At 46.1% G+C, this 26,576-nt stretch overlaps 1 protein-coding gene across 2 annotated transcripts in view; it reads right to left on the reverse strand.

Moving 5' to 3' along the window:
* The window catches only part of efl1 (elongation factor like GTPase 1), a 98,982-nt gene extending 72,447 nt beyond the window's left edge, over positions 1-26,535 (reverse strand). Inside the window, exons 1-9 of one of the 2 annotated variants that reach the window (XM_070554584.1) lie at positions 26,404-26,535; positions 26,142-26,239; positions 22,705-22,772; positions 22,103-22,187; positions 18,481-18,614; positions 15,648-15,785; positions 15,300-15,514; positions 8,947-9,070; positions 2,726-2,805 (exon numbers count right to left, since the gene is read on the reverse strand). In XM_070554584.1, coding sequence (XP_070410685.1) covers positions 2,726-2,805; positions 8,947-9,070; positions 15,300-15,514; positions 15,648-15,785; positions 18,481-18,614; positions 22,103-22,187; positions 22,705-22,772; positions 26,142-26,239; positions 26,404-26,459 — 998 coding nt within the window. In that variant the 5' untranslated portion in view covers positions 26,460-26,535. Of the gene's footprint in view, positions 1-2,725; positions 2,806-8,946; positions 9,071-15,299; positions 15,515-15,647; positions 15,786-18,480; positions 18,615-22,102; positions 22,188-22,704; positions 22,773-26,141 lie in introns of both variants that reach the window. The other variant, XM_070554585.1, reaches the window with a different exon arrangement.
* Between the last annotated feature and the right edge of the window lie 41 nt (positions 26,536-26,576).

Below are 26,576 nucleotides of genomic sequence, written 5' to 3' on the forward strand. Positions count from 1 at the left end.
GTGTTCCACCCGGTTCTACCCAGCAGTCAGCCCGGCGTGTCTCTGACTCAGAAGCTCTGGTGTTGTGCACAGTTAACTCCGGTTGTAGCTAGGTCGCTACCTCCGTTAGCTTAGCTCCCACCTCCACGTTAGCTTTGGGTTAGCTTCAGGTTAGCTTGTAGCTAGTTCGACCGGGTGTCGTCAGTTGATCCCAGCCTTACAGCCCCACCCTCAGCTCCTCCTCTCTTCCCTTTTGTGGAATTGTCTGGGCTTGACGGAACCTGTGACACGGTCAAAATGGCGGTGGTGGCCACCTCCCATTTATCTTCAAAAATGTGTTATTGGAGCCTGTGGGAACCCACTGTCCAATATTTATATGTTGATGGTGTAGCTAGACGATCTGATGCTGGTCTGGAGGCAGAGTGTGGTCATACCAGACACCGATTTCCTTTAGATTTCTCTTTTGCTCATTCACCGTCTTTGAGTAATGGAATCAATGATCAACATTTCCATTTATTCTTTCATTACAGCAGTTTTTCCACACCTGCCTAAAGCTTTGCACAGTTCTGTACTTAAAGCGGTCTTTAGTGCTGCAGATCCAAGTCATCTAATGAATCTAATGAACACCTTTCTGTCTGTGGCACAGCTGCTTTCAAACATGCTGTGGTACAACCTCTCCTTACAAACAGCTGTTTGGATCCTCCTGTCAAACGTTGGCCCGTTTCCCTCAAAGATTTTACAAAGGTGGGATCATCTCCAGCTCCATGGACTTACTGAAAATCTTCAGAGACAGCACTTCTTACGTTTACTGATCTGCTTTGAACTGCAGGCACAGAAAGTGCTGTTTTAATGAAGTTGTTTCTGTGGACCAGAAGAACTTTACCACATCACATCTGGATGAGTCTGTTGGTATTACAGACACAGCTCCTACTTGTTTCATTCTGACAGAAATGTTCCTCTCTGGCTCAGTGAGTTGTCTGAATCCTCTTTGAGCTGTGTAGTTCCTCAGAGCACCGTCTTGGGCCTATACTTTTATTGCCCCATACATTTCCTACGGGGTCGATCCTTCATAGACATGGTCGGTCAAATTCACCTCACGCTGGTGCTCGGTGTAAAGGTTTTACATGTGACAAGAGGATTGGTGCACTGGTCCATTCAAGTGTTAATTAGTTGACGGTGATAGGTAAAGTCCAACCATATTTGTTGTATGAAGGCCTTGAAAAGGTCCTCTGTGCTTCACTAACCTTCAGACTGGACTACTTTAACTCTCTACGCTGGAATAGACACCTTTCTTGGACATCATCTACAGCTTGTCCAAAATGCTGCTGCCTGTGTTCTCACAAGCAACCACATCACCCCTATCCTGTCCTCCGGTGCGTTTTAAGATCGGTTTGAAGTGGTCGGGCACCTTCGTACCTATGAGAGCTCCTACACAGGCATGTTTCTAGAGTCCTTTTCAGACAGACATTCTGGAACATTTACGGACAATTCAATCCGGGTTTTAACCGGAACTGTGTTTTCAGACACACAGCTTTTGTACCGGAACTTGTCCTTTCGGCTGCTTTCACACAGCAGGGAAAAGTTCCAGATGTCTGACGGCGGGGTGGGGGTGGGGGGGGGGGGGGGGGGTCGGACTTATGTTAAGAAGAAGAAGAAGAAGAAAATATCATTTCTATAGCGCCTCTCAAGATAAAAATCACGAGGCGCTTAAGCATAATTCTGTGCACACGAAGACGCATAAGAGACCTGGATGATGAAGCTCAATGGTTAAAGGAATCACTGAAGCGGTGTGAAGCGCTCCGTCGCGCGTGTAGGCGGTACCGTAGGAGGCGACCTGCCGTGGTTCGCCGCATGCTACAGCAGCGAGCTAAGTGCGCACAGCGTCCCCCGGTCCCCTCCTCCTCCCCCTCCCCCTTGTCCGGAACTCGACCTCACCAGTCTGAAGCAGCCACCCTGTCCGTAACAAGTCCGGACCTGTTACTAGGGGCTTCGTCCGGATAAATTCCGGAACACGTTATCCGGATGTTTGTATTCAGACAGAAACGTCTTACGGACAGAGTCCGGAACATTTCCGTTTTTCATGGCCTGTCTGAAGGGGGCTTAGGTTTCAGTAACCGCTGCTCTTAGATGTTGCCAGGACTCGTCTTGTGACCCAGGGAGGCAAACCTTCTTCCGCTTTTGCTCCCAAGCTGTGGAACAATCTCCCTTTAAATGTTAAGATGGCTGCAACCATGGATGATTTTCAACCTCCTAGCTGGCTGCTTTAAGATACTGGATGAACAGAAAGCTACAGGTTGTTTTTATCGTTGGTGTTTGTGTTATTACTCTTTTATTGTTGGTGTTGTGCCGTTTAATGACTTTGGTTTTAATTATGTACCGCACAACTGTCACTTCATGTGTTATAAAGAAAGACCGACTGACTGATAAAAACTAACTTAACAAGGGTTCAGGATGTGTATCCAAGAGGAATAACTGATCAAAGGAACTGTTGTTAGACGAGAACCCCCTACGGAGAACTCTGGCTTCTCCGTCCTGGGTTGGACCTCGTCCCTCTGCAGCATCTTCACTGGACACACTTTAGGAAATAGCTTTCAGGACAACTTTACGACTGAAGGTAAATGGTCCTAAGTCTAAGACCCAGAAAATCAAACACTAGAGAAGATACACAAACCATTCATTGCTTGATGAAAAATGTTTGAATAATTAAAACTTCATATTAAAAAGTTCTGATTGTTGTTGAACCTACCGTCTGGTAACAACTGCATCATATAAACTCCAGATGTTATCCAGCACCAGCTGCACAAACAGAGGCTTCTTCCCTTTAGCCTGTAGGAGAGACCAGAAGCCAATCAGAATCCTTCCTATGATCTCCTTATGGATGTGATAGGTGAACACCAGCTACAGGAACATCTTCACAAGAAGAGGACACAAACGGAGACATTCTGAACAAGTAAGTAGGGCTGAGCCACCTGGCTTAAAATAAAATCTCAGATTTTTCTTTCCAAAAATGATTTCTCATTTAATTATTCTAGAGATTTTTTATCACGTATTTTCTACCTTTCCTTTCTTAAAAATAAATTATGAATGACAGAATATATATTTAAAAACACTTTTTATTTTAATCATTCTGTCAGAGTAGGGCAGGGCAATACGGCCAAAAATAGTCATCGCAATGTACATATTAGAAAATTTACAATAACGATATATCTGTCAATACGATTGACAAAGTACTTCCAATTCCACAACTTTATGGGCACAAAAACCCGTCAATTCTTCAAGTTTACAGTGCTAATGGGCTGGAATATCCTCCTGAACATAAACATGTATAATACCTGCTTTTATAAGCTCTTATTTTTAACACAAGAAAGGCTTTTTCATTTTTTTTTTAGCTTGCTAACAGTTTCGATCGCTCCTGCGATATTCTGCAAAGCTAGCCGCTACTGACCGCATCACTTCCTTCTCAGATAAACGCAGATAAATGGAGGAGGAAGTCACCCCGTCATTAGCGGCTAGCTGTAAAGAAGATCGCAGGACCGATCGAAACTGTTAGCAAGCTACAAAAATTTCCCGTTTTTAAAAATGAACTTAAAAAGCGATTAGAAGAAAAACAGAATGATTCTACAAAAGATGTATAGTGTCCAATAACAAAGAGTCGCTTTGCAACATAAAACTTGTGCGCCAAAGAAATAAGTCCAGTAATAAAACTGCACAAACTCTTGAGTAAAACAAAGCAAAACACATGAATAATTTGTCCTTTTGTTCACGTTTCTAACATTTCGAGTTTTAGGGTTTTTATTTATTTATTTTTAGTCAGAAACACCAACATGTTCACAGATATGGGCTTAAGGGAGGACCTTTGACAAGTTATGTTTCCACCTGCACTGAACCACCTCTAGATGCAGAGCTAGTTGCTGGAATCCCGAGGTATATCCTAGCTAACCTGCTGACGTTGGGAAAGTTTACTCTGTGAACCTCTGTGAGGCTGCACATTTGTACATCTGAGGTGGCTGTGTGCAGTACTGGAGCTCCACAGGATGGTGCTATTACCCATTCTCTTCACCTTCTACACCTTGGGCGTCACCTACAACACCAGCAGCTGTCACCTCCGGAAGTTCTCTGATGACTCGGCCATTGTCGGCTGTATGTCTGAGGGGAATGACCGGGAGTACAGTCATCCTGGACCTTGTGGAGTGGTGCGAGTCTAACCACCTTCGCTTGAACACCAGTAAGACAAAGGAAATGGTGATAGACTTCCAGATAAACACCAGTAAACATCCAGGGAGCAGACAGTGAGGTGGTGGATACCTTTAAGTACCTGGGTGTTCACCTCAACAGCAAACTGAACTGGTCCAACAACACAGATGCTGTATACGAAGGGCCAAAGCCGCCTCCACCTCCTGAGGAGGCTGAGGTCCTTCAGAGTTAATTCCTAGCTGCTAAAATCCGTTCATCATTCTGTGGTCGGCTCTGTTATCCTCTCTGCTGTGGTCTGTTGGGGTGCAGGCAACTCTGACCGAGACAGGAAGAGACTGAACAAGCTAGTTCAAAAAGCTAGCTCGGTTCTGGGCTGCCCACTCGACTCAGCTAAGGAGACGTGTGAAAGGAGGATGTTGAGGAAGATGACCTCCATCTTAAAAAAACCCTCCCACCCGCTGCATTCCTCTGTGGAGACCATGGACAGCTCCTTCAGAGGCAGACTGAGACATCCCAGATGTAAAACAGAACGCTACCGTACGTCATTCATCCCCTCTGCAGTGTAGAACTGCAGTTTAACTGGTACTGGCATATCCTGGTACACAATACCACCACTGCAATATTCAGTATGTGCTCAGTACTCGTTCAATACCGGATTTACATAGTATGTCCGTGTCTCTTGCAGTATGCTGCAGTGTTGGAACCAAACTTTTTTCTATTTTATTGGTGATTTTTGGTGGTCGAAGGCTACAATTTCTAGACTACTGCCTATGTGTATGTACATGTACCTTTGTTATTATTTGTATTTACAGTTTTCCCTTAAGTGTTGGTGCTGCTGTAACAAGTGCATTTACCCACTGTGGGTTCAATTAAGTCTATTCTATTCTTCCACCATAACATTACACTCACTGTCTGCTGGTGGACTATTTACATAACTGCTCGGTTCAGGTCACCTTTCTGCAGTTTTGTCTATCTTGCCACACATTAGTGTCGACATGGTCTGCGTTTGATTGGCATCCATCCAGCCCAACCAGTCTGTAGTGTCGCCTCGGCCCCAGTCTGACCGCTGAGGAAAAGGTCTGAGAAAAAGAGTCGCCCCGGCACCGAAAACGCAAATCTGACCTTTGTGTGAAACCAAATTCCGACGCCCTTTGATACCTTTTGGGGCCGTGCCAACACTAATCTGTAAGCTCCATGACTGGTCTGTTCCTCTTTGGCTTTCAGCAGCTGCCTGACTAGTTTGGTGGTCAGCTGATGCAGGCTGTGCTACCCTGGTGTGACACGAGATGCTCTGGTTCACTCATGACCTGAACTTTGATGGCATGGCTCTCAAAATCACTGAAAAATTCTGTACAAAACATGGATCAAGGAGAGAAGCCATCTTAACAAGCCTCTCTGTGACACCGTCTTTGTAGCTTTTGTTCATGTCATCAAACATTGCTGTTTCGATGTCTTTGGAAACATATCCGCAGCTCCCGTGTTGGGAACGGTAAGTTATTTAGGATCTGTTAGGTCGCTCCCGGTGGCTGCCTGGTGGGGTCTGGATCCCAGGGCTCTGTCGGGTCCCCGGCGGTGTTGGTGGCCCTTGGGTCCCGAGCCGCTGTGATCCAACCTCGGGCAGCTGCAGGCTGGCCTGGGGGCTTGCCATTGTTCTCTCCCAGGTCTCTGGCAACTGCTGGATGAGACCCCCGGTGTAATCCTCTGTGCCTCAAGAGAGGGGGGTTGGGGCTTCTCCGGCAGCTGTCTCCTGTGTTTTGAGGAGACCTATGGATCTCTAGGGACTGGAAATCCTCCATCTTCCACATGTCTTTCGGGCAGGTCTGTGGCCCCTCACACTCACTACTGAACGCTCATATAGAGTAACCGTACATATACAAGCGCGTGTACGCACACGGACTTGGGCATTTTCAACACATCACCTGAGTGGTAGCTGTGGTTGGCACTAAATGCACTCTGAATTATTACCGTGTGTTTCTCAGCAAAAATTGTTGATTTTATATATCCTCATGTTGTTGGTGGTCATATTTTGGTTTTGTTGTATTTTTGTGTCCCCTTTTTTTTCCTCTCTCTGTCTTTCTGCAGGTCTAGAAGCAGATTCGTGTTCATCATTTATTGTTTATTTTTATGAGACTCAACTAAACTGTATGCTCCACAAAGACACGACTCAAACCCACAGGTGGGGGGAGATCGAGGGTGTGAAGAGAACATCAACTCCTTCAGTTGTTGACCTCGCCAGGCTAACACCACCAATCCGAAGGCAGGGCAAAGGATGGGTCACAGCCTCTGTCTGCATTTCTCTGTGGGGTTTTCTTCTTCTCGCAGCTCAAGGCTACCAGGGCGCCAGATTCAGATAAGAATTGTTGTGGGGCAGGCAGAGATAATTACTCTCTGCCTTTCAGTTTAACTGATCATTCAGTCTCACAAGTAAATCCAATTATTGGGTTTAAACTTGCCCATACCGAGCAGTAACTTTCTCCACGATCACATCCATTTTGCATGGTAACACCTGGATTGCAGCTAGAACCTCTAGCTTGCAATTATCCAGTCTGAGCAGTATTCACACAGCTGAGATGTTCCGTGGGTGCAGGTGGCACTCCAATTGCCCCCAACTTCCCAATTTTCCTAAATACCAGAAATCCTCCCACTCCAAATAGAAGAAATCTTGTAGTTATCAGGCCCAAAATCCACACGTCTCCAATATCCTCCATGGACAGCTGGGAAAGGCCTAAAATAATCCACTCCTTCCAGGAATCCAGAATATACCCCACCAGGTGTGTTCCATACGGACAAGTCTGAGCCCCCTGCTTCGTTCTCATTGTTGAAAAAATCTTGTCAATTGCGTTGAATGGCCAGCTGACCAAATCCATGATTTAATAAAAATGTAGTTTTTAACTGTAATGTTGGAAAAGGTGGCCAGGCCTAGCTGCACTAATCACTCGGAGTAGTGATGTAGGAAAAGGCTCATGAGAATCTGATAATGCAGGATTTCCCCCAGAAACCCAGGTGGTAGAGAAGCCCACGAGCAGTCCACCGTGGTGTTGTAAAAACAAAAAAGGAATGAAATTTGTCGGGAAGTTTAAAATTACGACTAGTATGTGGTGTTAAAAGCCAATTATTATATTTTTTGTAGATTTTAATCTCCCAAAAAAATGTCAGATGACACTTAAAATTTAAAGTGCTTTGAAAACTGACCACATCACAAAATACACAAAAAATGTACTTGAAGCTTGGGGGAGTAGTCGCAGCCACATAATTCACCAAGATCACGTAAGGGTGCATAATTTTTATGATGGTCCATTTCATGTTTTAGCAGCCAGTAACGGCATTTAAGCCCACCAATTATTGCCTTGTGCTCCATGTTAACCACTGGCTGAAAGGCTTCAGTGACCAAACAGCCTACAACATGAAAGACCTGAAAGCTTAATAGTTATTTCATGACACATTGAATTTTAATCAGTGTACATGTAAATGCAATACTGACTTGATTACTTTCTGTCACCTGGTCAGAAAAAGCACAGCTACAAAACAAAGCATATCCAACGTTAAATGGCAAGATTTGCTGGACCAACATGAATGAGTGGCCACATCACTGTTAATGTTTTGTTAGATATACAAATAAGGATTGTTGAAGTGATTTTTTGTGACAATCTGTTTTATATTTGATTTTTGTCATGCTTAGTAATGTTTACATTAGTATTATTTTAGAATAGAACTTTATTGACCCCACGGTGGTGAAATTCACTTGTTACAGCAGCACCAACACTTAAGAGGATAATTTGAAGAAGAAGATAACAACAAAGGAACATGTATGTACACATAGGCCGTAGTCTAGTAGCTTACAGTCAGGCTTTAGACTGCACCACAGTACTGAGACTGCACTGATCCAGCCCTATCGCCTAGTGACTGTCGGCCACTGGACTCACCCGGTCAGTGCCTAGAACAAGTAAAGGACTGGATGTAGTCAAACTTCCTTCAGTTAAAGAGCAAGTCATCCCCTACCAGTGAAACATGGAGGTGGAGACATCATGCTTTGGGGGTGCTTGTCCCAAGGGGACAGGATCGCTGCACTGTATTAAGGAAAGGATACGATTTTGAGCAACCACCTCCTTCCCTCAGTAAGGGCACTGAAGATGAGTCATGGCCGGGTCTTTCAACATGACAATGAAACAAAACACACAGCGAGCCAGGATATCCAAGGAGTGGCTCTTGGGTGGCCTGGCCCATCTCCAGACCTAAATTCAATAGAAAATCTATGGAGGGAGCTGAAACTCCATGTTGCTCAGCAAAAGCCCCAAAACTTGGCCGATCCAGACGACATTTATGTGGAGAACAGGGTCAAAATCCCTGGTGTAGTGTGTGCAAACCTGGTCAAGAGCTGGAGGGGGCATTTGCCCTCTGTAATGACCAACACAGGCTTCTGTACGAAACTTTACACAGACTTTCTCACTTGTTCAAATGCTTTTAACACAACTACAGTTTTTCAAAATTATACAATGCGATTTCCTAGTTTTTTAAATGCTGTCCCTCAGAGGGAATGCACCCACCATGTGGATTTCAGACAGCTTTTTGATGGCGTTTAAAGCCCCTATAGAGGTTAAAGGTTCAGTTATTGAACAGAAAAGGAGGGTTTAAATGATTATTTCCATTAGCAAACAGCCGCAGCTGTAGCTACAACACTTAACCTTCCATTCATTCCCTTAATGCTGTACCAATCGTATCTCTGCGTGCGAACACCGAGGAAACCGGTGAGAACACGACAAAACGTTACATTACCTGAGCTCCTTTCATGATCCTCTTTGCTTTAGCGTTGACATAAAAATCTCCCCACAACGTTTTCAGCAGCACTTCCTCCTTGATGCCCATCCTCTGGCTGTGCAGAGAGGCAAACTGCTGGATGCTTCACACACACACACGCACACGCACGCGCACGCACACACACGCACACACACACACACACACACACACACACACACGTTGACTGGTTGCAACCCAATGTGTGTGTTTGTTGTATATACTATACACCCCTACTACTACTACTACTATTACTATTATTATTATTATTATTAATATGATTTACATATTATTTAATGCTGCCTTTCAAGTGAGTAAATGTTATTTATATAGCACTCATCACAGAAAATCACTAAGCGCTTCAACAGATCAAAAACAAAACTAATCATTAAGTCATAATGTTCTCAAACAAAACAGAAATAAATTTGAACTCTTGCGCCGACGGGTCTCTTGTTAGCAACTCACTAAAGGTAAGCTAGTCTTCATTGCAAAGACTTTAGGGCTCTCTTGGCAACTCTGACCGCAGCTTCGGTGGCCCCGTTTTGGCGAGGCGAACTGGCAGGAAGGATTTTCCACATTCAGGCGGTCTCGTTTTTGGCAGCATTTTCTTCAAGAGAGTGTTGTGTTGTCTCAGGTTTGCATACACCTCCTAATACAGGTTTGTGTCAGGATCAGACCAGATTTTTCGGGGGTGGACTCGGACAGCAGAGAACCTCTGATAGGTAAGCATGAAGCTTTCTGTTGAAAGTGTGTTTGTTGGCTCGACATGGACGGCTCGGCTTGCCATACTTTCATGGTCACTCTCCTCTTGACATCATCCTTCTCGTGGTAAGGTCTAAACAGGTTGCCGGATGTAAACTGAAATGGTGCAGCAGGCCTAGACCTGTCTTCAGGTAAGTTTCCCATTATTTGCTTGCAGGTTCTTGCATTCGCTGTCTTGCAGAAGAAACATTTGTCAATGACCTTTTGGGCGGTAATTCTTCCTCTGATGACCCACGCCTCATCTGCAGTAGAGTTCCTGCAAGGAATCTTGAGCTGCCTTGGGCCGATTTCTGAAAACACTGCAACAAAAGTCTTTTTCCGGATCTTTGTAGCTTTATCTCAAACCAGGACGGTCTGGCTGTAGACAAGATGGTAGAATTTTTTTTTACCTGGATCCGGTAGTGTTTCTAGAAGTAGGCCCTCAGCCGGGCTGTGAAGATGGCTCTACTTTCACAGGACTGCCTTTGTGGTCAAGGTGTGGCAGTTTGGCTTTGGACTCTGCAAGTCTCACGACATCACCATGACTGCAGCTCCAGCAAAGGTACCACACCCCTAGGGTTGTCACGATACTAAAATTTCAAACTCGATTAGATACTTGAAAAATACTCGATTTCGATACTATTTAAAAACACCAATTTATTGAACAAGTTTATTCAAAAAATAACATTCCTCAATTTATATTGCAAAACTTAAATGTTAAGAATTAAGTGTATTAAGTGCTTAAACCTTTCAAGTATCAGCATTTTTAAAACGTGCATACAAAAACTGGTGAAAGTTAACACTTTAAATCATGAATTGTCTCACTATATATACACTATCTGCAGAGTGATGTTTTGCTGCTTAAACTCTGTTTAAGGTGCATTTTTGTCATAAGATGTAACGCCATATGTTTTGTTCTGTACTTTTGAACAACTCTGTTGGTCAATAAAGGGAGAAAACGAATTTCTCCACAGTAGGACAAAGGTACATCTACCGGTAATCTTAATAAAAACAGACTGGCGCACGGCAGTGACGTCATTAAAAGCGCCGGTTAGATTAGCCGCGGCTAGTCTGTTTACGCCTAGAAATCCCAGACCCGACCCGCTCCAGACGAACAGGGGAATCACGTTAATGATTCCTAACAAAACCTTTCGACATGAAGATGTTTTGGTGCAGATAATGTCTTATTTCGAGGCTGCACCATGGGTGCCCGTCCGCACCCGTTATATGGATATACGCTGACGGTGATTCGCCGATGGACCTACGGTAAATACCCCGGGGAATCCAAGTAGCACCAAAGTTGTCAGCGTGAGTAAACAAACGTACTGCATGCTAGAAATTAAGTCCGGGTTGCAATAAACGGGAGTTTCCTTTAAGCACATAAGCGTGAATATACAACTACGTGTCGGACTTGGTATGCTAATTAAGTTGGGCTGTGAAGCGCCTCCCAAATTCCCTGTTTATGTTTTTGTTTATTTATTTGGCAGACAAAACTTGGATCGGAGACAACTCGCGTGGGAAATTGCAATGTAGCCATGCGGCGTCTTCTTCTGTTTGTCTGGGAGGCGGAGGCTGCTTTACGGCATCTGGCTGTCGTGCATGTCGGTGTACTTGAAGAAGGCTGTGTATAATAGTCCATAATATCGATACCACAGGGATGGAATATCTCATTTAGATACCACTTCTAGCATCGATTCATGTCTAGGTATCGATTTTTTTGACAACACTACACACCACATCGTGTGCGTGCTCACTGCCACCAGAGAACATGATGGCACTGGGTTCTGTGCAGCATCGACAGCTCTGATCTAGTTCAGGACATCAGGACCTTTGATAAAGAGGACCTTCAGACAGAGGCCTTGGTACTTATGGCTGCTGTTCCACACCAGTTTCACTGGGGTGGAGACAAGAGTGTGGATTCAACACGATGAGATGACTTATATACCGCACTGGCTTGGCCTCGGTCAGTGCGCCCCAGGGCGGCTGTGGCTACATCGTAGCTCATCACCACCACTGTGTGAATGTGTGTGTGTGAGTGGATGAATGATACACTGTAGTGTAAAGCGCTTTGGAGTCCTTACTCTGAGAGGCGCTGTACAAGTGCGGGTCATTCATTTGATCCAACTCTGCAGGGCCTCTTTGGACAGATTCAGTGGGGCCTTCGCACCATCTTATGGACCTGTACAGTGTAAGCGGTCTTCCACTCAGGTTCTTGGGACAGGTGCTTTTCGGTTCTGAGGAAAGTTGCTCCTATTGCTTTCTTGTTGTTTGGTACGGTTGCTCTCCATGGATATATGACATGCCAGTGTGGGTCAGTTCTGTGGTCTTTTCCGGGTAAGTAAGTCAGACCATTTCTCACCATCTCCTTTTCTTCTGCGAGTGTCAGTTCTTTACCCCCTGGCTGCCAGTTCCCGCAGCAACGCTCTCCACATCTTGGTTGGCAAGGGGCTCTGAAGCTTTGCCAGCTCCACCGCCTCAGACAGTCTTTGACGCAGGTGGTTGTGCTGGACTTGATCCAGCAGGGGCAGCCACACCTCTGTGGTCAGCGCAACAGTTAAAAAGACTTCTTCTGTTGCTGGCACCAGAGGTGATGATGCTGGAGTAGAATGAAGGTTTGGCAGTAGCTAATGCATTCCTATGATGATGACAGTGATCCACGTACAGTGGCGGCGTACAGCGAGTCCAGACTTTTTGTACAATCGCTCCAGTCGATGGCTCTGAGTTGACGAAAATCCGGGTGAACCAAGGAGCAGTGTGAGTGAATCAGACATAGCAGGTTTTCAGGAGAGCCAATGTTGTGAAAGAAGAGGAGAGACAGATTTTCTATGGGGTTAAGGAAGGGGAAGATGCAATACGCCAGACCTGACAATTCAGAAGATCTGAAGGCCACTATCAGAGCAACATGTGCTCTCATAACACCTGAGCAGTTCCACAGACTGACGGACTCCAGAACACGCCACACTGCTGCAGTAATCCAGGCCAAAGGAGCCCCAGCTGAATACGGAGTGCTGTACACACTCATATTTTTTCATTTTCACACTTTTAAGTTGGCCAACATTTCTGTTGTTTTGCATTGGTCCTAACTGACATTCTACGTTTTTGAGATACTGAACTTGGGAACTTCATTAGTCGTCAGTTATAAACATTAAAGAAATAAACAGTGTGTGTGTAATGAACAGGGTTCGTACACTTTTTTTCAGCTATGGTTTTCCATAACTTTTCTATGACTTTTCCATAACCATTCACTGAATTTCAAAGACCAAAAATGAACACATTTCAGCCGGACCATCGTAGTCGGTGCCTCTAAATCAAAGCCACAGTCTAACATGAATGCCCATTGTTCCGACTGCAAATGTTTGTTAAGACTTTCATCGAATAAAACAACATATGCCGTTTGTTGCGACACGTCCTTCGGTATCAGCTCCTTAAAATATGAGGCTAGTCCAGATGTGCACACATAGCTGCATTTTTTTTAGCCAGACAGAAAGTGAGCTGTGTTTGAGTGAGGTGCCATCCATCCATCCATCCATCCATCTTCTGAACCCGCATGTCCACGTAGGGTTGCGGGGGGGGGCTAGGTTCGGTTGGTTCACTGGAGTTTTTGACAATTAATATTGCGCCCACATTTTCAAAGTTAAACACATTTCTTTTAACAACGGTAGTTTCTGCTTCAGCCCTCTCCCCCCTCCCCCTACTTCAGCCCCTCCCCCCTCCCCCTGTGCAGCGGCCGCAAACTCACTGATGCGCCTGCAGCCTCTCAGAATTCCTGCTGCTCTAAACATTAAAATAATTATTTCATTTTCTGTTCCTCACTTCTGATTACCTTCAATGGTGTCTGTTTGTTGCAACCAGCAGGTACAAAAACTAACTTGTTTTTATTTGACTATTTTTCTGTCCTGTCTGTTTATTATCTTCCTGCATCTCCTCTCAATCCTAAAGAGAAACTGCTACCTGGGTTCATATATATTCACCTTATGAGTTACCTTTGAACTGCAGTTCTAAAAGATCTACCGACCGCTAAAACAGCGGAGTGCCGCTGCTTGGCGGTCGCATCAGTGATCGGTGCATCATCGGAGGACAAAACAGGTGATGCGCCCCGCTCCACAGCAGCGAAACGCATCAGGCACAAATAAAAGAATAAAAGAGAGAAAACATAAAAGGAAATGAGCCGACATGAACGATCGCGTGTTAAATTAGTTTTTGAGGTGGCGACACCTGATTTGATAATGTTACTGTGGCCGTGCTCAGGACGCAGATGTCTGGAGCGCGTCAACAATCAGAGCTTTGCATGCGCAAGCTGGTTAAGGTTAGGATGGGGGTGAGGGGAAGGTTAAATTGCAAGAGGGTAAAGGTCACAATTTGGTTAAATGTCCGTTTTACGGCGGGTGTCGGTACCGACGCTCTGGCACAGCGTGTTGTCTCCCGACACGCAGGAGCTCGTCACCTGCTGTCTTTTCCGAGGACTGCATCTTGGCGGTCATTATCACGTGACAGCGACTAGTCGATGACAGGCATAACAAGTCACCACTGAGCCGTAAAGTCGACTAGTCGACTAGTTCATACAACCCCTAGTGTGTTGGTGCGGAAACTGCACTAACACCATCTTTGCCTGTTTAAACAAACTCGCCGACTGGCAGGCTTCTGCAGCGTTTGACAGCTGCGGCGTGTTTTTTCCATTTCATGTGGGTTATCAGCCCCGCCTCTCCCATGCCGCTTATATCAAAGGACTTGGAGCAAAGTCTGCATTTTGCGTGTTTCTTGTCAGGGTCAGGGTCTTTCAGTAGCCACAGTTGATACTTCTCCTTGAAAAGCCACTCGTTGTTAAAACTGCACTTCCCCGGCATTTCGTAGCATTTTAAAATCCACGTCAGATAACAAGTTGAGACACCGCCAAGCAATGAACCAATGAACACTCGGCCTACTTTACGGTAACGTAAACTCTCATCGTAGGCCGTCCGCTGAACCCCATTGTTGTTTCATTTCCTTCCGAGCGCTTGTGGCCTTTTGCTTCATAAAAGTACATTCATGTGTTTTTCAAAAGTAAACTTCTCCTCCTTTTGGTAAAGCCGCTTTATTACGATAAATGTTTTAATTTGGGACTAGTTTGCTTTGAGAGTAATGATACTTTGGTAACGCGGCTCACGCGTGATCGCTTTAGCCCGGTGCGGTGCACGCGTTTAGTAAACAGAAATGGAACGTGGCGGTGCACACGGAGTCGGACAGTAGCAGCGAGAGCGTCACGTGGCACTTCTGTGGCAATGTACATTTTAATCATAGTACGCTGTTGTATATTTATATTTTACACATCAAAACATTATCCGACCATATTTCAATGACTTTTCCAAAACTTTACAGGGGATATTATTTTTCATGAACTTTTCAAGGACCTAGAAATTGCATTTTCAATTTCCATAACGTTTCCAGGTTCTTCCTGACCGTACGGACCCCGAATGAATGCATCTAATGTGCAAGTTTCACCCGTGGAATGGAACATTTGTCCTGATATTCTCCTTTCATTACCTGTAGATTGTGTCTTTGTCTGACAAACATTATTTATAATGAACTGATCTTAGATTAGGAAGTAGCCGCTTCACCTGAAACCCCATCCATCAATGGCACTGGCAAAAACCACGTTTCCCTGGTCAGGAGAGAAGTAGAGGTGGGAGTCATCGGCCTCCTCCAACCCCGCGCTCCAGTCATAAACCTGATCTTCACTTGAGGCCTCCCACTCCTGTGTCTCCTCCTTCTGCTTTTCTGCTCGCTCCTCCAGCACTTTGGAGGTGAACAGCGACCCGGTCAGTGCATTGACCTACGAGGAAGGGTGCAAAGCATCTATAAGCCCGGACCAGTGCAGTTCCCTTGTGGTGAACTAGATTTAATTCCATTATTAACAAAAGACATGTGGGGACCGTGACCTTCATCAGGGACACCTGGAACCTTACCTGTTCAAGGATCTTCTGCAGATGAGTGAAGGCTTCCAGAGAGGTGAGCTTCAGCTCCAGAATCAGTCTGTCTATCTTATTGATAAGAAGAACAGGCTTGATGTTTTCCAGCCATGCCTGACGGAGAACAACCTGCGTCTACAGAAAACACAGGTGCAGCTCAGCAACGCCTTCATAATAACCTCATATCAGACAAACCCATCAAATGTTTACTTCCTGTAATCGTACCGATTATTGACTCTAGAAAAGAACACAGATGCCAGTCGAGTCAAGTCGCAAGTCATTGGTGTTCAAGTCCGAGTCAAGTCATAAGCCTTTATAGAGTTTATCAAGTCAAGACAGAAGTCACTGGAATAAGGACTTGAGCGTGACTCGAGTCCACACCTCTGCTAATTGGTGCCTCTTAGGCTTGTGATCAATGATGAAGGTTACTGGTTAATGTGAACACACGCTACAGCAGCTTCTACATTAGTTTTAAATGTTTCACCTAGAATGACCCGCTTCTTCACACACACACACACGCTCTTGTGGACCAGTTACTAACATGGTATACTACGTTACAACCACAGCCGCCCTGGGATGGACCATCGGCCCCTCTGACCACCGCCACCACAGACACGTTGGGTTAAGGTTCTGGCCCGAGGACACAGCAGCAGAATTGCCAGGAGGATCAAGCGGAAACCCTCTGATTACTGGACAACCCTCTGCACCTCCTGAGCTACTGCTGCCCTGGGTAACCGGGGAGAACTCCAGGCCTCTGATAGAATCCAAAACGAGGTCAAACATGACGCATCTCAGTTCTACATCTTTCTGTTTCTTTATACCTTAACAGGACCGACTGTCGGCTCTGACGCCATCGTTGCTTCAGCAGAGCTTCCTCTAGTCTGGGTGTTTGACCCTAAACCAGCTCAGCTTGTGTAAGCCTACCAGTCAGAACAGAAGCCAGGACACACCAGGTGCTTCTCCTGCTAGCTCACTGCTACACTAATGTAAACACAGTGTTTCTCTATCTGAGCTAGGGGCGGGAATCAAAAACCGGTTCTTGTTGAGAACCGTTTCCCACTGTTTCAATTCCTAGGAAGATTTTGCAAACAACTCCCTTATCAGTTCCAGTTGGAGCAAACCACGTTACCACGCCTGCTGCGTAGCTTCTGCATTTACTCAGTAGGACACATGGCGCCTAAGCAGCACGACGGCGCAAAGTTTGGTTAGATTTGACAAAAAGGGATGACAGCAGGGCAGCTTGCAATACTTGCAAAGTAGATATTTCATCAATGGGGGAGACACTACCAATTAGGGATGAGCGAGTACACCACTATCTGTTTCTGTACTCGGAGTGGGCGTGGCCTAACCCGCAAGTGGGCGTGGTTAAACAGGAAGTGGGTGTGGTTTACATCAATGCATTATTTTAAGTCTGAAATTGATATGGACTGATCAGAAGTTGCTATGTGTATTGTTTATTTGAAAACTATTTACAGAGCAGCCTCAGAATTGAGATTAAATATTTTTGATCACAATGGTAAAGGAACTATTACAGAACAAGTGTTTCAATAAAATCAGAACATTATTCCATTTTTGGTTCTTTTAAAAACAAGGTTTTTCTTTACCTTGCTGACGAACATTAATATTTGAGTGCATGGATTAATACATCTGAACTCATGCAGTAGGAACTAGGACATATGAAATGCTAGAACCAGACACAACTTTATGTGTTTTTTACTTTAATTTGATTAAACTGATTTTTTCTTAACGTTCCTGGCATTTTGCCCCACAAAGTTAAACAAAACAATGTTGATTAAGTGTGTGAGAGAGAGAGACTTTAAATATTCAACCAAGAAAGAGGCGAGCTGAAGAAAACCTAGGGAGTACTGACGAAACGTGAGCAACAGTGAAGCAATCACAGCGAGATCCGTTACTGTCTGTGTGTGTGTGTGTGTGCGTGTGCGTGTGTGTGTGTGTGTGTGTGTGTGTATGGGCCAGACTGACTGAGCTCCCGGCCGGCTAGAGAGTTTTGTGTGTAGGGAGGGGCGGGCGCTCTATGTGACTGGCCAATCACAGAACAGACAGTCAGTTACCCAATGAGGATTTTCCTTCAGCACGATTACAGATATTTACAAGTTTTACTCGTTTCATGCTCGTACTTGTCAAAAATGCTTTATCGGTACCGGATACTCGTTTCAGAGGAGTATCCGGATACACGTTTCAGAGGAGTATCCGGATACTCCTCTGAAACGAGTATCCGGATACTCGTTTCAGAGGAGTATCCGGATACACGTTTCAGAGGAGTGTCCGGCTCATCTCTGCTACAAATATGCAAAACTTTAAAGTGAATGTTGTGGTTTTGACCCACTTAGGAATAGTGAACTTTAGCGCAGCAGCAACGGGTCCTCTCCTGTTAATACTGCAGGTAACTAATCAACTAACACCCTATCATGTTGACGTCATTTACCTTCCGTACTCACCTCCACACATGCAGACTCCAGCGACTAAAATCCGACCTGTGGTGATTTTTCTAGTTTTGCTAAAACTACAGCAACACCACACCCTACAAGAAGACGAGTACCTTGTTGCATGAAAGTGAACACTTGTCCAGACCTTTCCAACTGATACATGGTACACTTGATTATTCATCATTAAAAGTACAATATAGTACAATAGACCGTGTTTAACTAATGTTTTACCACTAATTGAACTGTTTATGGACCAAATGCAATAGGCCATCGATATTAATAAAATTTGATTGCTACCCCTAATACCTGCTGAAACTGCTTACAAACTAAACAAAATACAATTTGTTTCATGAGACAATACAGGTTACAGCACAAGCATTTACCTGGGGACAGACTCCCTCCACAGCATCAACGACTACAATGGCACCATCACACAACCGGACAGCAGTGGAAACCTCTGACGAGAAGTCAACATGGCCAGGAGAGTCAATGAGGTTTATAAGATAGTCCTGATCCCCTAGGACACAGCAGGAGACGGGGTCAATTAGGTTTCTAGGTGGTCCTGATCCCCTAGGAGACAGCAGGAGACGGGGTCAATTAGGTTTCTAGGTGGTCCTGATCCCCTAGGACACAGCAGGAGACGGGTTCAATTAGGTTTCTAGGTGGTCCTGATCCCCTAGGACACAGCAGGAGACGGGGTCAATTAGGTTTCTAGGTGGTCCTGATCCCCTAGGACACAGCAGGAGACGGGGTCAATTAGGTTTCTAGGTGGTCCTGATCCCCTAGGACACAGCAGGAGACGGGGTCAATTAGGTTTCTAGGTGGTCCTGATCCCCTAGGACACAGCAGGAGACGGGGTCAATTAGGTTTCTAGGTGGTCCTGATCCCCTAGGACACAGCAGGAGACGGGGTCAATTAGGTTTCTAAGTGGTCCTGATCCTCTAGGACACAGCAGGAGACGGGGTCAATTAGGTTTCTAGGTGGTCCTGATCCCCTAGGACACAGCAGGAGACGGGGTCAATTAGGTTTCTAGGTGGTCCTGATCCCCTAGGACACAGCAGGAGACGGGGTCAATTAGGTTTCTAGGTGGTCCTGATCCCCTAGGACACAGCAGGAGACGGGGTCAATTAGGTTTCTAGGTGGTCCTGATCCCCTAGGACACAGCAGGAGACGGGGTCAATTAGGTTTCTAGGTGGTCCTGATCCCCTAGGAGACAGCACGAGATGGGGTCAATGAGGTTTATAAGATAGTCCTGATCCCCTAGGACACAGCAGGAGACGGGGTCAATTAGGTTTCTAGGTGGTCCTGATCCCCTAGGACACAGCAGGAGACGGGGTCAATTAGGTTTCTAGGTGGTCCTGATCCCCTAGGACACAGCAGGAGACGGGGTCAATTAGGTTTCTAGGTGGTCCTGATCCCCTAGGACACAGCAGGAGACGGGGTCAATTAGGTTTCTAGGTGGTCCTGATCCCCTAGGACACAGCAGGAGACGGGGTCAATTAGGTTTCTAAGTGGTCCTGATCCCCTAGGACACAGCAGGAGACGGGGTCAATTAGGTTTCTAGGTGGTCCTGATCCCCTAGGACACAGCAGGAGACGGGGTCAGTTAGGTTTCTAGGTGGTCCTGATCCCCTAGGACACAGCAGGAGACGGGGTCAATTAGGTTTCTAAGTGGTCCTGATCCCCTAGGACACAGCAGGAGACGGGGTCAATTAGGTTTCTAGGTGGTCCTGATCCCCTAGGACACAGCAGGAGACGGGGTCAATTAGGTTTCTAAGTGGTCCTGATCCCCTAGGACACAGCAGGAGACGGGGTCAATTAGGTTTCTAAGTGGTCCTGATCCCCTAGGACACAGCAGGAGACGGGGTCAATTAGGTTTCTAGGTGGTCCTGATCCCCTAGGACACAGCAGGAGACGGGGTCAATTAGGTTTCTAGGTGGTCCTGATCCCCTAGGACACAGCAGGAGACGGGGTCAATTAGGTTTCTAGGTGGTCCTGATCCCCTAGGACACAGCAGGAGACGGGGTCAATTAGGTTTCTAGGTGGTCCTGATCCCCTAGGACACAGCAGGAGACGGGGTCAATTAGGTTTCTAAGTGGTCCTGATCCCCTAGGACACAGCAGGAGACGGGGTCAATTAGGTTTCTAGGTGGTCCTGATCCCCTAGGACACAGCAGGAGACGGGGTCAATTAGGTTTCTAGGTGGTCCTGATCCCCTAGGACACAGCAGGAGACGGGGTCAATTAGGTTTCTAGGTGGTCCTGATCCCCTAGGACACAGCAGGAGACGGGGTCAATTAGGTTTCTAGGTGGTCCTGATCCCCTAGGACACAGCAGGAGACGGGGTCAATTAGGTTTCTAGGTGGTCCTGATCCCCTAGGACACAGCAGGAGACGGGGTCAATTAGGTTTCTAGGTGGTCCTGATCCCCTAGGACACAGCAGGAGACGGGGTCAATTAGGTTTCTAGGTGGTCCTGATCCCCTAGGACACAGCAGGAGACGGGGTCAATTAGGTTTCTAAGTGGTCCTGATCTCCTAGGACACAGCAGGAGACGGGGTCAATTAGGTTTCTAGGTGGTCCTGATCCCCTAGGACACAGCAGGAGACGGGGTCAATTAGGTTTCTAAGTGGTCCTGATCTCCTAGGACACAGCAGGAGACGGGGTCAATTAGGTTTCTAAGTGGTCCTGATCTCCTAGGACACAGCAGGAGACGGGGTCAATTAGGTTTCTAGGTGGTCCTGATCCCCTAGGACACAGCAGGAGACGGGGTCAATTAGGTTTCTAAGTGGTCCTGATCTCCTAGGACACAGCAGGAGACGGGGTCAATTAGGTTTCTAAGTGGTCCTGATCTCCTAGGACACAGCAGGAGACGGGGTCAATTAGGTTTCTAGGTGGTCCTGATCCCCTAGGACACAGCAGGAGACGGGGTCAATTAGGTTTCTAAGTGGTCCTGATCTCCTAGGACACAGCAGGAGACGGGGTCAATTAGGTTTCTAGGTGGTCCTGATCCCCTAGGACACAGCAGGAGACGGGGTCAATTAGGTTTCTAAGTGGTCCTGATCTCCTAGGACACAGCAGGAGACGGGGTCAATTAGGTTTCTAGGTGGTCCTGATCTCCTAGGACACAGCAGGAGACGGGGTCAGTTAGGTTTCTAAGTGGTCCTGATCCCCTAGGACACAGCAGGAGACGGGGTCAGTTAGGTTTCTAAGTGGTCCTGATCTCCTAGGACACAGCAGGAGACGGGGTCAATTAGGTTTCTAGGTGGTCCTGATCCCCTAGGACACAGCAGGAGACGGGGTCAATTAGGTTTCTAAGTGGTCCTGATCTCCTAGGACACAGCAGGAGACGGGGTCAATTAGGTTTCTAGGTGGTCCTGATCTCCTAGGACACAGCAGGAGACGGGGTCAGTTAGGTTTCTAAGTGGTCCTGATCTCCTAGGACACAGCAGGAGACGGGGTCAGTTAGGTTTCTAAGTGGTCCTGATCCCCTAGACCGCAGCAGGAGACGGGGTCAATTAGGTTTCTAGGTGGTCCTCACTAAAGCCTAGTTTATGCTTCTGTGTTGGTACGGAGATACGCAACAGCATTATCCATTCTTGAGAGGGATCTCCAGCAGGCAGGCAAGGATGGATGGAGTCAAGCCCACTTTCTAACCATCTGTCCAATGAAGTATGCAAGCTTGTGATTGGTCAAGACGTTGCTATCGTCAACAGCACTGTCGTTGCACCCTCACAAACAACGGCTATGAAAGCAACCGCATCCCACCGAAACATTCTGAGCGCTATTACCCCTCCCCCTGCAGCGAAACAGTCCAGAACCCCCCAGCACCGTGAGAGTACACCCCCCATCACCACCTCCCCCTCTGTTGTGTAGAACCCTGTACTCAGCACCATGTGATGAGTGTCCACTGAAGAACTAAAACGGCAGAAACTTTAAAGTGAAAATGAAGTCAACTGAAAAACAACAGGAGTTTGTGCCGTCACAATCACACGTCCAAGTTATGTTACCGTTGTTGTAGTGCAGGGAGATGGCGCTGGACTTCATGGTGATCCCTCTGACCTGCTCATCCTCTCTGCTGTCCAAATACCTCAGCTGGAAGATCAACAGGGATGTAAACAGGGAAGAAGACTCCCACACACAAGGATGAGTAGGAATCATCCTTGTGTGTGGAGTCACACACCACAGACACCATTTACATAGATGCAGCGTGGACTGGTGCTGCTTATTGGAGCTGGCGTAGCAGCAGGCCGCCAGCCTGCATGCGCCGCCATTCATCTCCAGTGCATTCATTTCTACTGAGGAAGGTGCTTACCACAAAATCAGACACATGACATGGCATGATAATTAAAATATAAATATAACTGAACAACTAAACTCCTAACAGGTAGGCTAGAAAAGTCAACAGTAATCCCACGTGATCTGGTTTCAGTAGTGCACCAGTTGTCACAACCATAGGTTGCACAAAACCGGGCATAGTTGATCACTCTGCGTTGACCCCAGTTGGGTTTGGAGAGTGAGAGGCCCAACCAACATGGCAGCACCACTGTTATACTCTCCAACGCCCAAAGAAGCGTCTACGTATTCATGTCTATGTGTCACACACACTCACCTTCCCTGCCAGGCGACTTGATATGATTCCATTACTTGCCACGAGGCAGTCAGCCAGAGTGGTTTTACCTAAAAAGATCCAAATCCTCTTTAGTAGTACTTAACAACTCAAACTCACTGTAGAAATAACTGTTAGAGACATGTACTGAAACTAACCCTTTCACTCCGATAGTGATGAGCTACACAGTAGCCACAGCTGCCCTAGGCGTCATTTGGTATCTTAGGATGTTCAAGGAAGGTCCTGCATTTTTCTCCTCTGATTGGCTAGAAGGACTCTACTGTTTAGCAGCAAACTGTCTCTCCTCGCTAGCAGACTGTTCTCCTGCCATACCCAGAACAGCTGTTTGGGGAAGTTCTGCAGTAGCCTGGCATGCCAGAATAAATAAATATATTATTTATATAAGAATAAACAAATTGCAAAGCAAGAATTAGGTCTAGTTCATTCTGTCCTGTTCTGAAAACTAGTTTTTAAGGTTTCTCTTATGTTAAAAGAAATGACACAGTTGGACTTTTATTTCTTGGCACTCAATGTCATCTTATGAGAGCAGAGTAATGTTAGCCTGGCCTGCCAGACTCGTCCTCTAATTCTGCACAGAGACTGAGGCCCTGTCCACACGTAGCCGGGGATCTGCCAAAACGTAGATATTTTTCTGCGTTTTGGCCTGTCATCCACACGAAAACGGAGTTTTTTCACACGAAAACGGATCTTTTTAAAAACTCCGGCCAAAGTGAAGATCTGCGTTTTCTCCGTTTTGGGTGTCTGCGTGTGGACGGACAAAACCGGAGTTTTAAGGTCCGCAACGTCACTTTCCGTGACAGAAAAATGCTGACATCACGTGTGCGACCTGTGTTTACACTAGCCGGCAGCATGGATGCCCTCAGAGCTGCGCTCGCTTTATCAACTGTCCAAGCGCTTTTTGCTTGTTTGTTTTTGTAAGAGGAATTACTGCTCCTTGAGGAAGACCACAGACGAAGGACGAGGTTAAGAACGGGGGAAGTACTGCCACCTACAGGTCTGGCATGTCCATAACAACGTATTTATCCGGGTACGTGTGGACAGAGTTGTTTTTTAAACGAGGTGGTGTGGACGCAAGTTTTTGGAGGGGCGGATATTTGTTTTTTAAAAACCCGGCTACGTGTGGACTAGGCCTGAGTCTGGTAACTCTCAGCAAAAAGCACCATGAGAGGTGGGACTAGCCAGCTCAAGAATAACCAATCAGAAAAAAGACGGAAATCCCGATTTCTAGTTGTAGTAAAAAACAAAAAAGGCATCTGGCAACGGCAAAAACATCTTTTATCTTTTTTTTAAAGAAAGGCTTTTAGCGCTTCTACTTGTGGTTTTAAAGACATTTGAGTCATTTAGAACAGAGGAAAGAGCCGCAGCGAACTCCGCCGCTGTCTTTGTTGTTTAAGAGAAACTGAGCGTCGATGTGTGTGACGTCCGCGACGCTGTAGTTTTTTTAGCTGTAGTAAAAATGGAGTCTGGCGGCAGCGCAAACATCTTTCTTTAGAAGAAATGCTTTTAACGCTTCTACTTGTGTCCAAGTCATTTAGAACAGAGGACAGAGCCGCAGCGAACTCCGCTTCAGTCGTCATGTTCGACAAACTCAGTGTTGTGGTGTGTGACGTACGATACTCAGCTCTGATTGGCTCGGTTAAAATTCTCACGGGGTGGGGTTATTTGAACAGGAGAGTTCCCAGACTCTTTCTCTGTGCAGAATTAAACAGAGGAGGAGTCTGGCAGGCCAGGCTAGAGTAATGTGTGCTTTACTAACATCAGATTTTAACCATAGACCCTATCAAATACAAATGTTTTAAGCCTATTCTTAAAAGTAGACAAGGTGTCTGCCTCACAGACTAAAGCTGGGAGCTGGTTCCACAGGAGAGGAGCCTGATAACTAAAAGATCTGCCTCCCATCCTAATTTTAGATATTCTGGGAACCACCAGTAGACCTGCAGTCTGAGAGCGAAGTGCTCGGTTAGGAACATATGGAACAATCAGATCACTGATGTATGATGGAGCTTGATTATTAAGAGCTTTATATGTGAGAAGAAGGATCTTAAAATCTATTCTGAATTTAACAGGTAGCCAATGTAGGGAAGCTAAGACAGGAGAGATATGATCTCTCTTTTTAATTCTCATCAGAACTCTAGCTGCATGGAGCTAGGATTGGGACAATATTCAATGTAACTTGTACCAAGTTTTGCAACATCCCAGCGCTGTAAGTTAGTTTGAACAGCGTATGGTGGGACAAATCACAAAAATTGAATATAGTCACATTTCCCCTGGCGATATTTGGTAATTATTGAATAATATTATATAGTATGTCATATATTATGTCCCAATTCCTTCACAAAGTAGCCTATTTATTTTTTTCCGAGCATTTGTAGGAAGAGCCGGAAGAAGAAGCTAGCTTTGTAGTTCATAGCTAAACCAGTTGAATGAGCCGTTTATAGAGCAGCTGGTTCAGAACATGGTGCCAGCTGCTCTGTGTGTTGGTTAAAGACTTTGTTCTTGTTTTCATAAGACAGTCAGCTTTAAGACGCCAAAAACAGTTTTATTTTGTCAAACAGGCTTTTTGATTATTTGGAGTGTTTTGAAGCAGCAAGATTTTATTTATAAAAACGGAACATTTTCTTGAGTGTAGAAATGCTGCTGCAGCCAGCTCACACTTTAGCTGGACATGCTTGTCCGGTGTGTGTTCAGTTGTGCAAGAATAGTGAACTAAAAGCTGCTAACTTGAACTAATGTGTACTGAATTCATTGTGAAGTATGAAACAGCTAAGTGAGAGGAAAACCCTGAATGCTGGAATAGAAATACATCATAATTAGTGTAAATCGTGTAATAATCCAATCGTAGGACCCTGAATCGAATCGAGAGGTACCGAAGATTGCTCACCTCTAAAACACACGATCGGGTATCGGATGCACGATTGTTATGGTGGTAGGTGCCACGGAGCAGCGCCACGCCCTCTGTTGTCATGGCGAGGAAATGCTTTGCAACGCTCCGCTGCCTTAACAGAAGTTTGAATGTCAAAACCTTTCAGACACGCGAGTGCGTCTCCACAGCAGAGCATAAACCAGGCTGAGCAGAGACCTTCCTCAGACATCCTAGGATTCCCCACAGGGAAAGTTCTGCTGTCTCTACTGATGCTCAGAGTTAAACCACACACACACACACACACACACACACACACACACACACACACACACACCTGCTGACAGTTACCATAAGTAACCTGCCTCTGACACAGCTCTAGTCACACACACACACACACACACACACACACACACACACACACACACACACACACACACACACACACACACACACACACACACACACACACACACACACTTTGCTTTAATGTCCACTTTCTTCACCAAGTCAACTGAAGCCCAAAGGTCAGGTGATCTGAGCAGCCAGGTGAACTCACCGTGATCCACGTGGGCCAGGATGCACAGGTTTCTGATGTTGGCTGGGTTCCGCTGCAGGGTTCGGATCTTGTCCAGGCTGGTGGGTCCCATAGTGACTCTGACAACACAATAAACCGCACGGGTCACACACACAGGTACATCCCCATTAACGGGTTTCAGGTAGTTGTCCCGGAACAGCAGCAGGCACGTGATGTTAAACCTGAGCCGTGCTAACGTTATGCTAGGTTTGTCCACGCGCCTTCCTCTACCGCAACAACTCACGTTGTTGTCCTGATACTCCGGTCTGTTTCTTCTTCTGCGCTTCCGCGTGTGCTCATCGTCTCTCCTGTGCCCTACCGCCGCCTGCTGGGCTGGACTGTAGCGAGTGCACGTGGCTGCAGCTTGTAGCAAGCATAGACATTGTTCACATAGACCCCGCATGACCGCTGCTGCCG

Source organism: Nothobranchius furzeri, chromosome 9, assembly GCF_043380555.1.
Source record: "Nothobranchius furzeri strain GRZ-AD chromosome 9, NfurGRZ-RIMD1, whole genome shotgun sequence".
Lineage (NCBI taxonomy): Eukaryota > Metazoa > Chordata > Actinopteri > Cyprinodontiformes > Nothobranchiidae > Nothobranchius > Nothobranchius furzeri.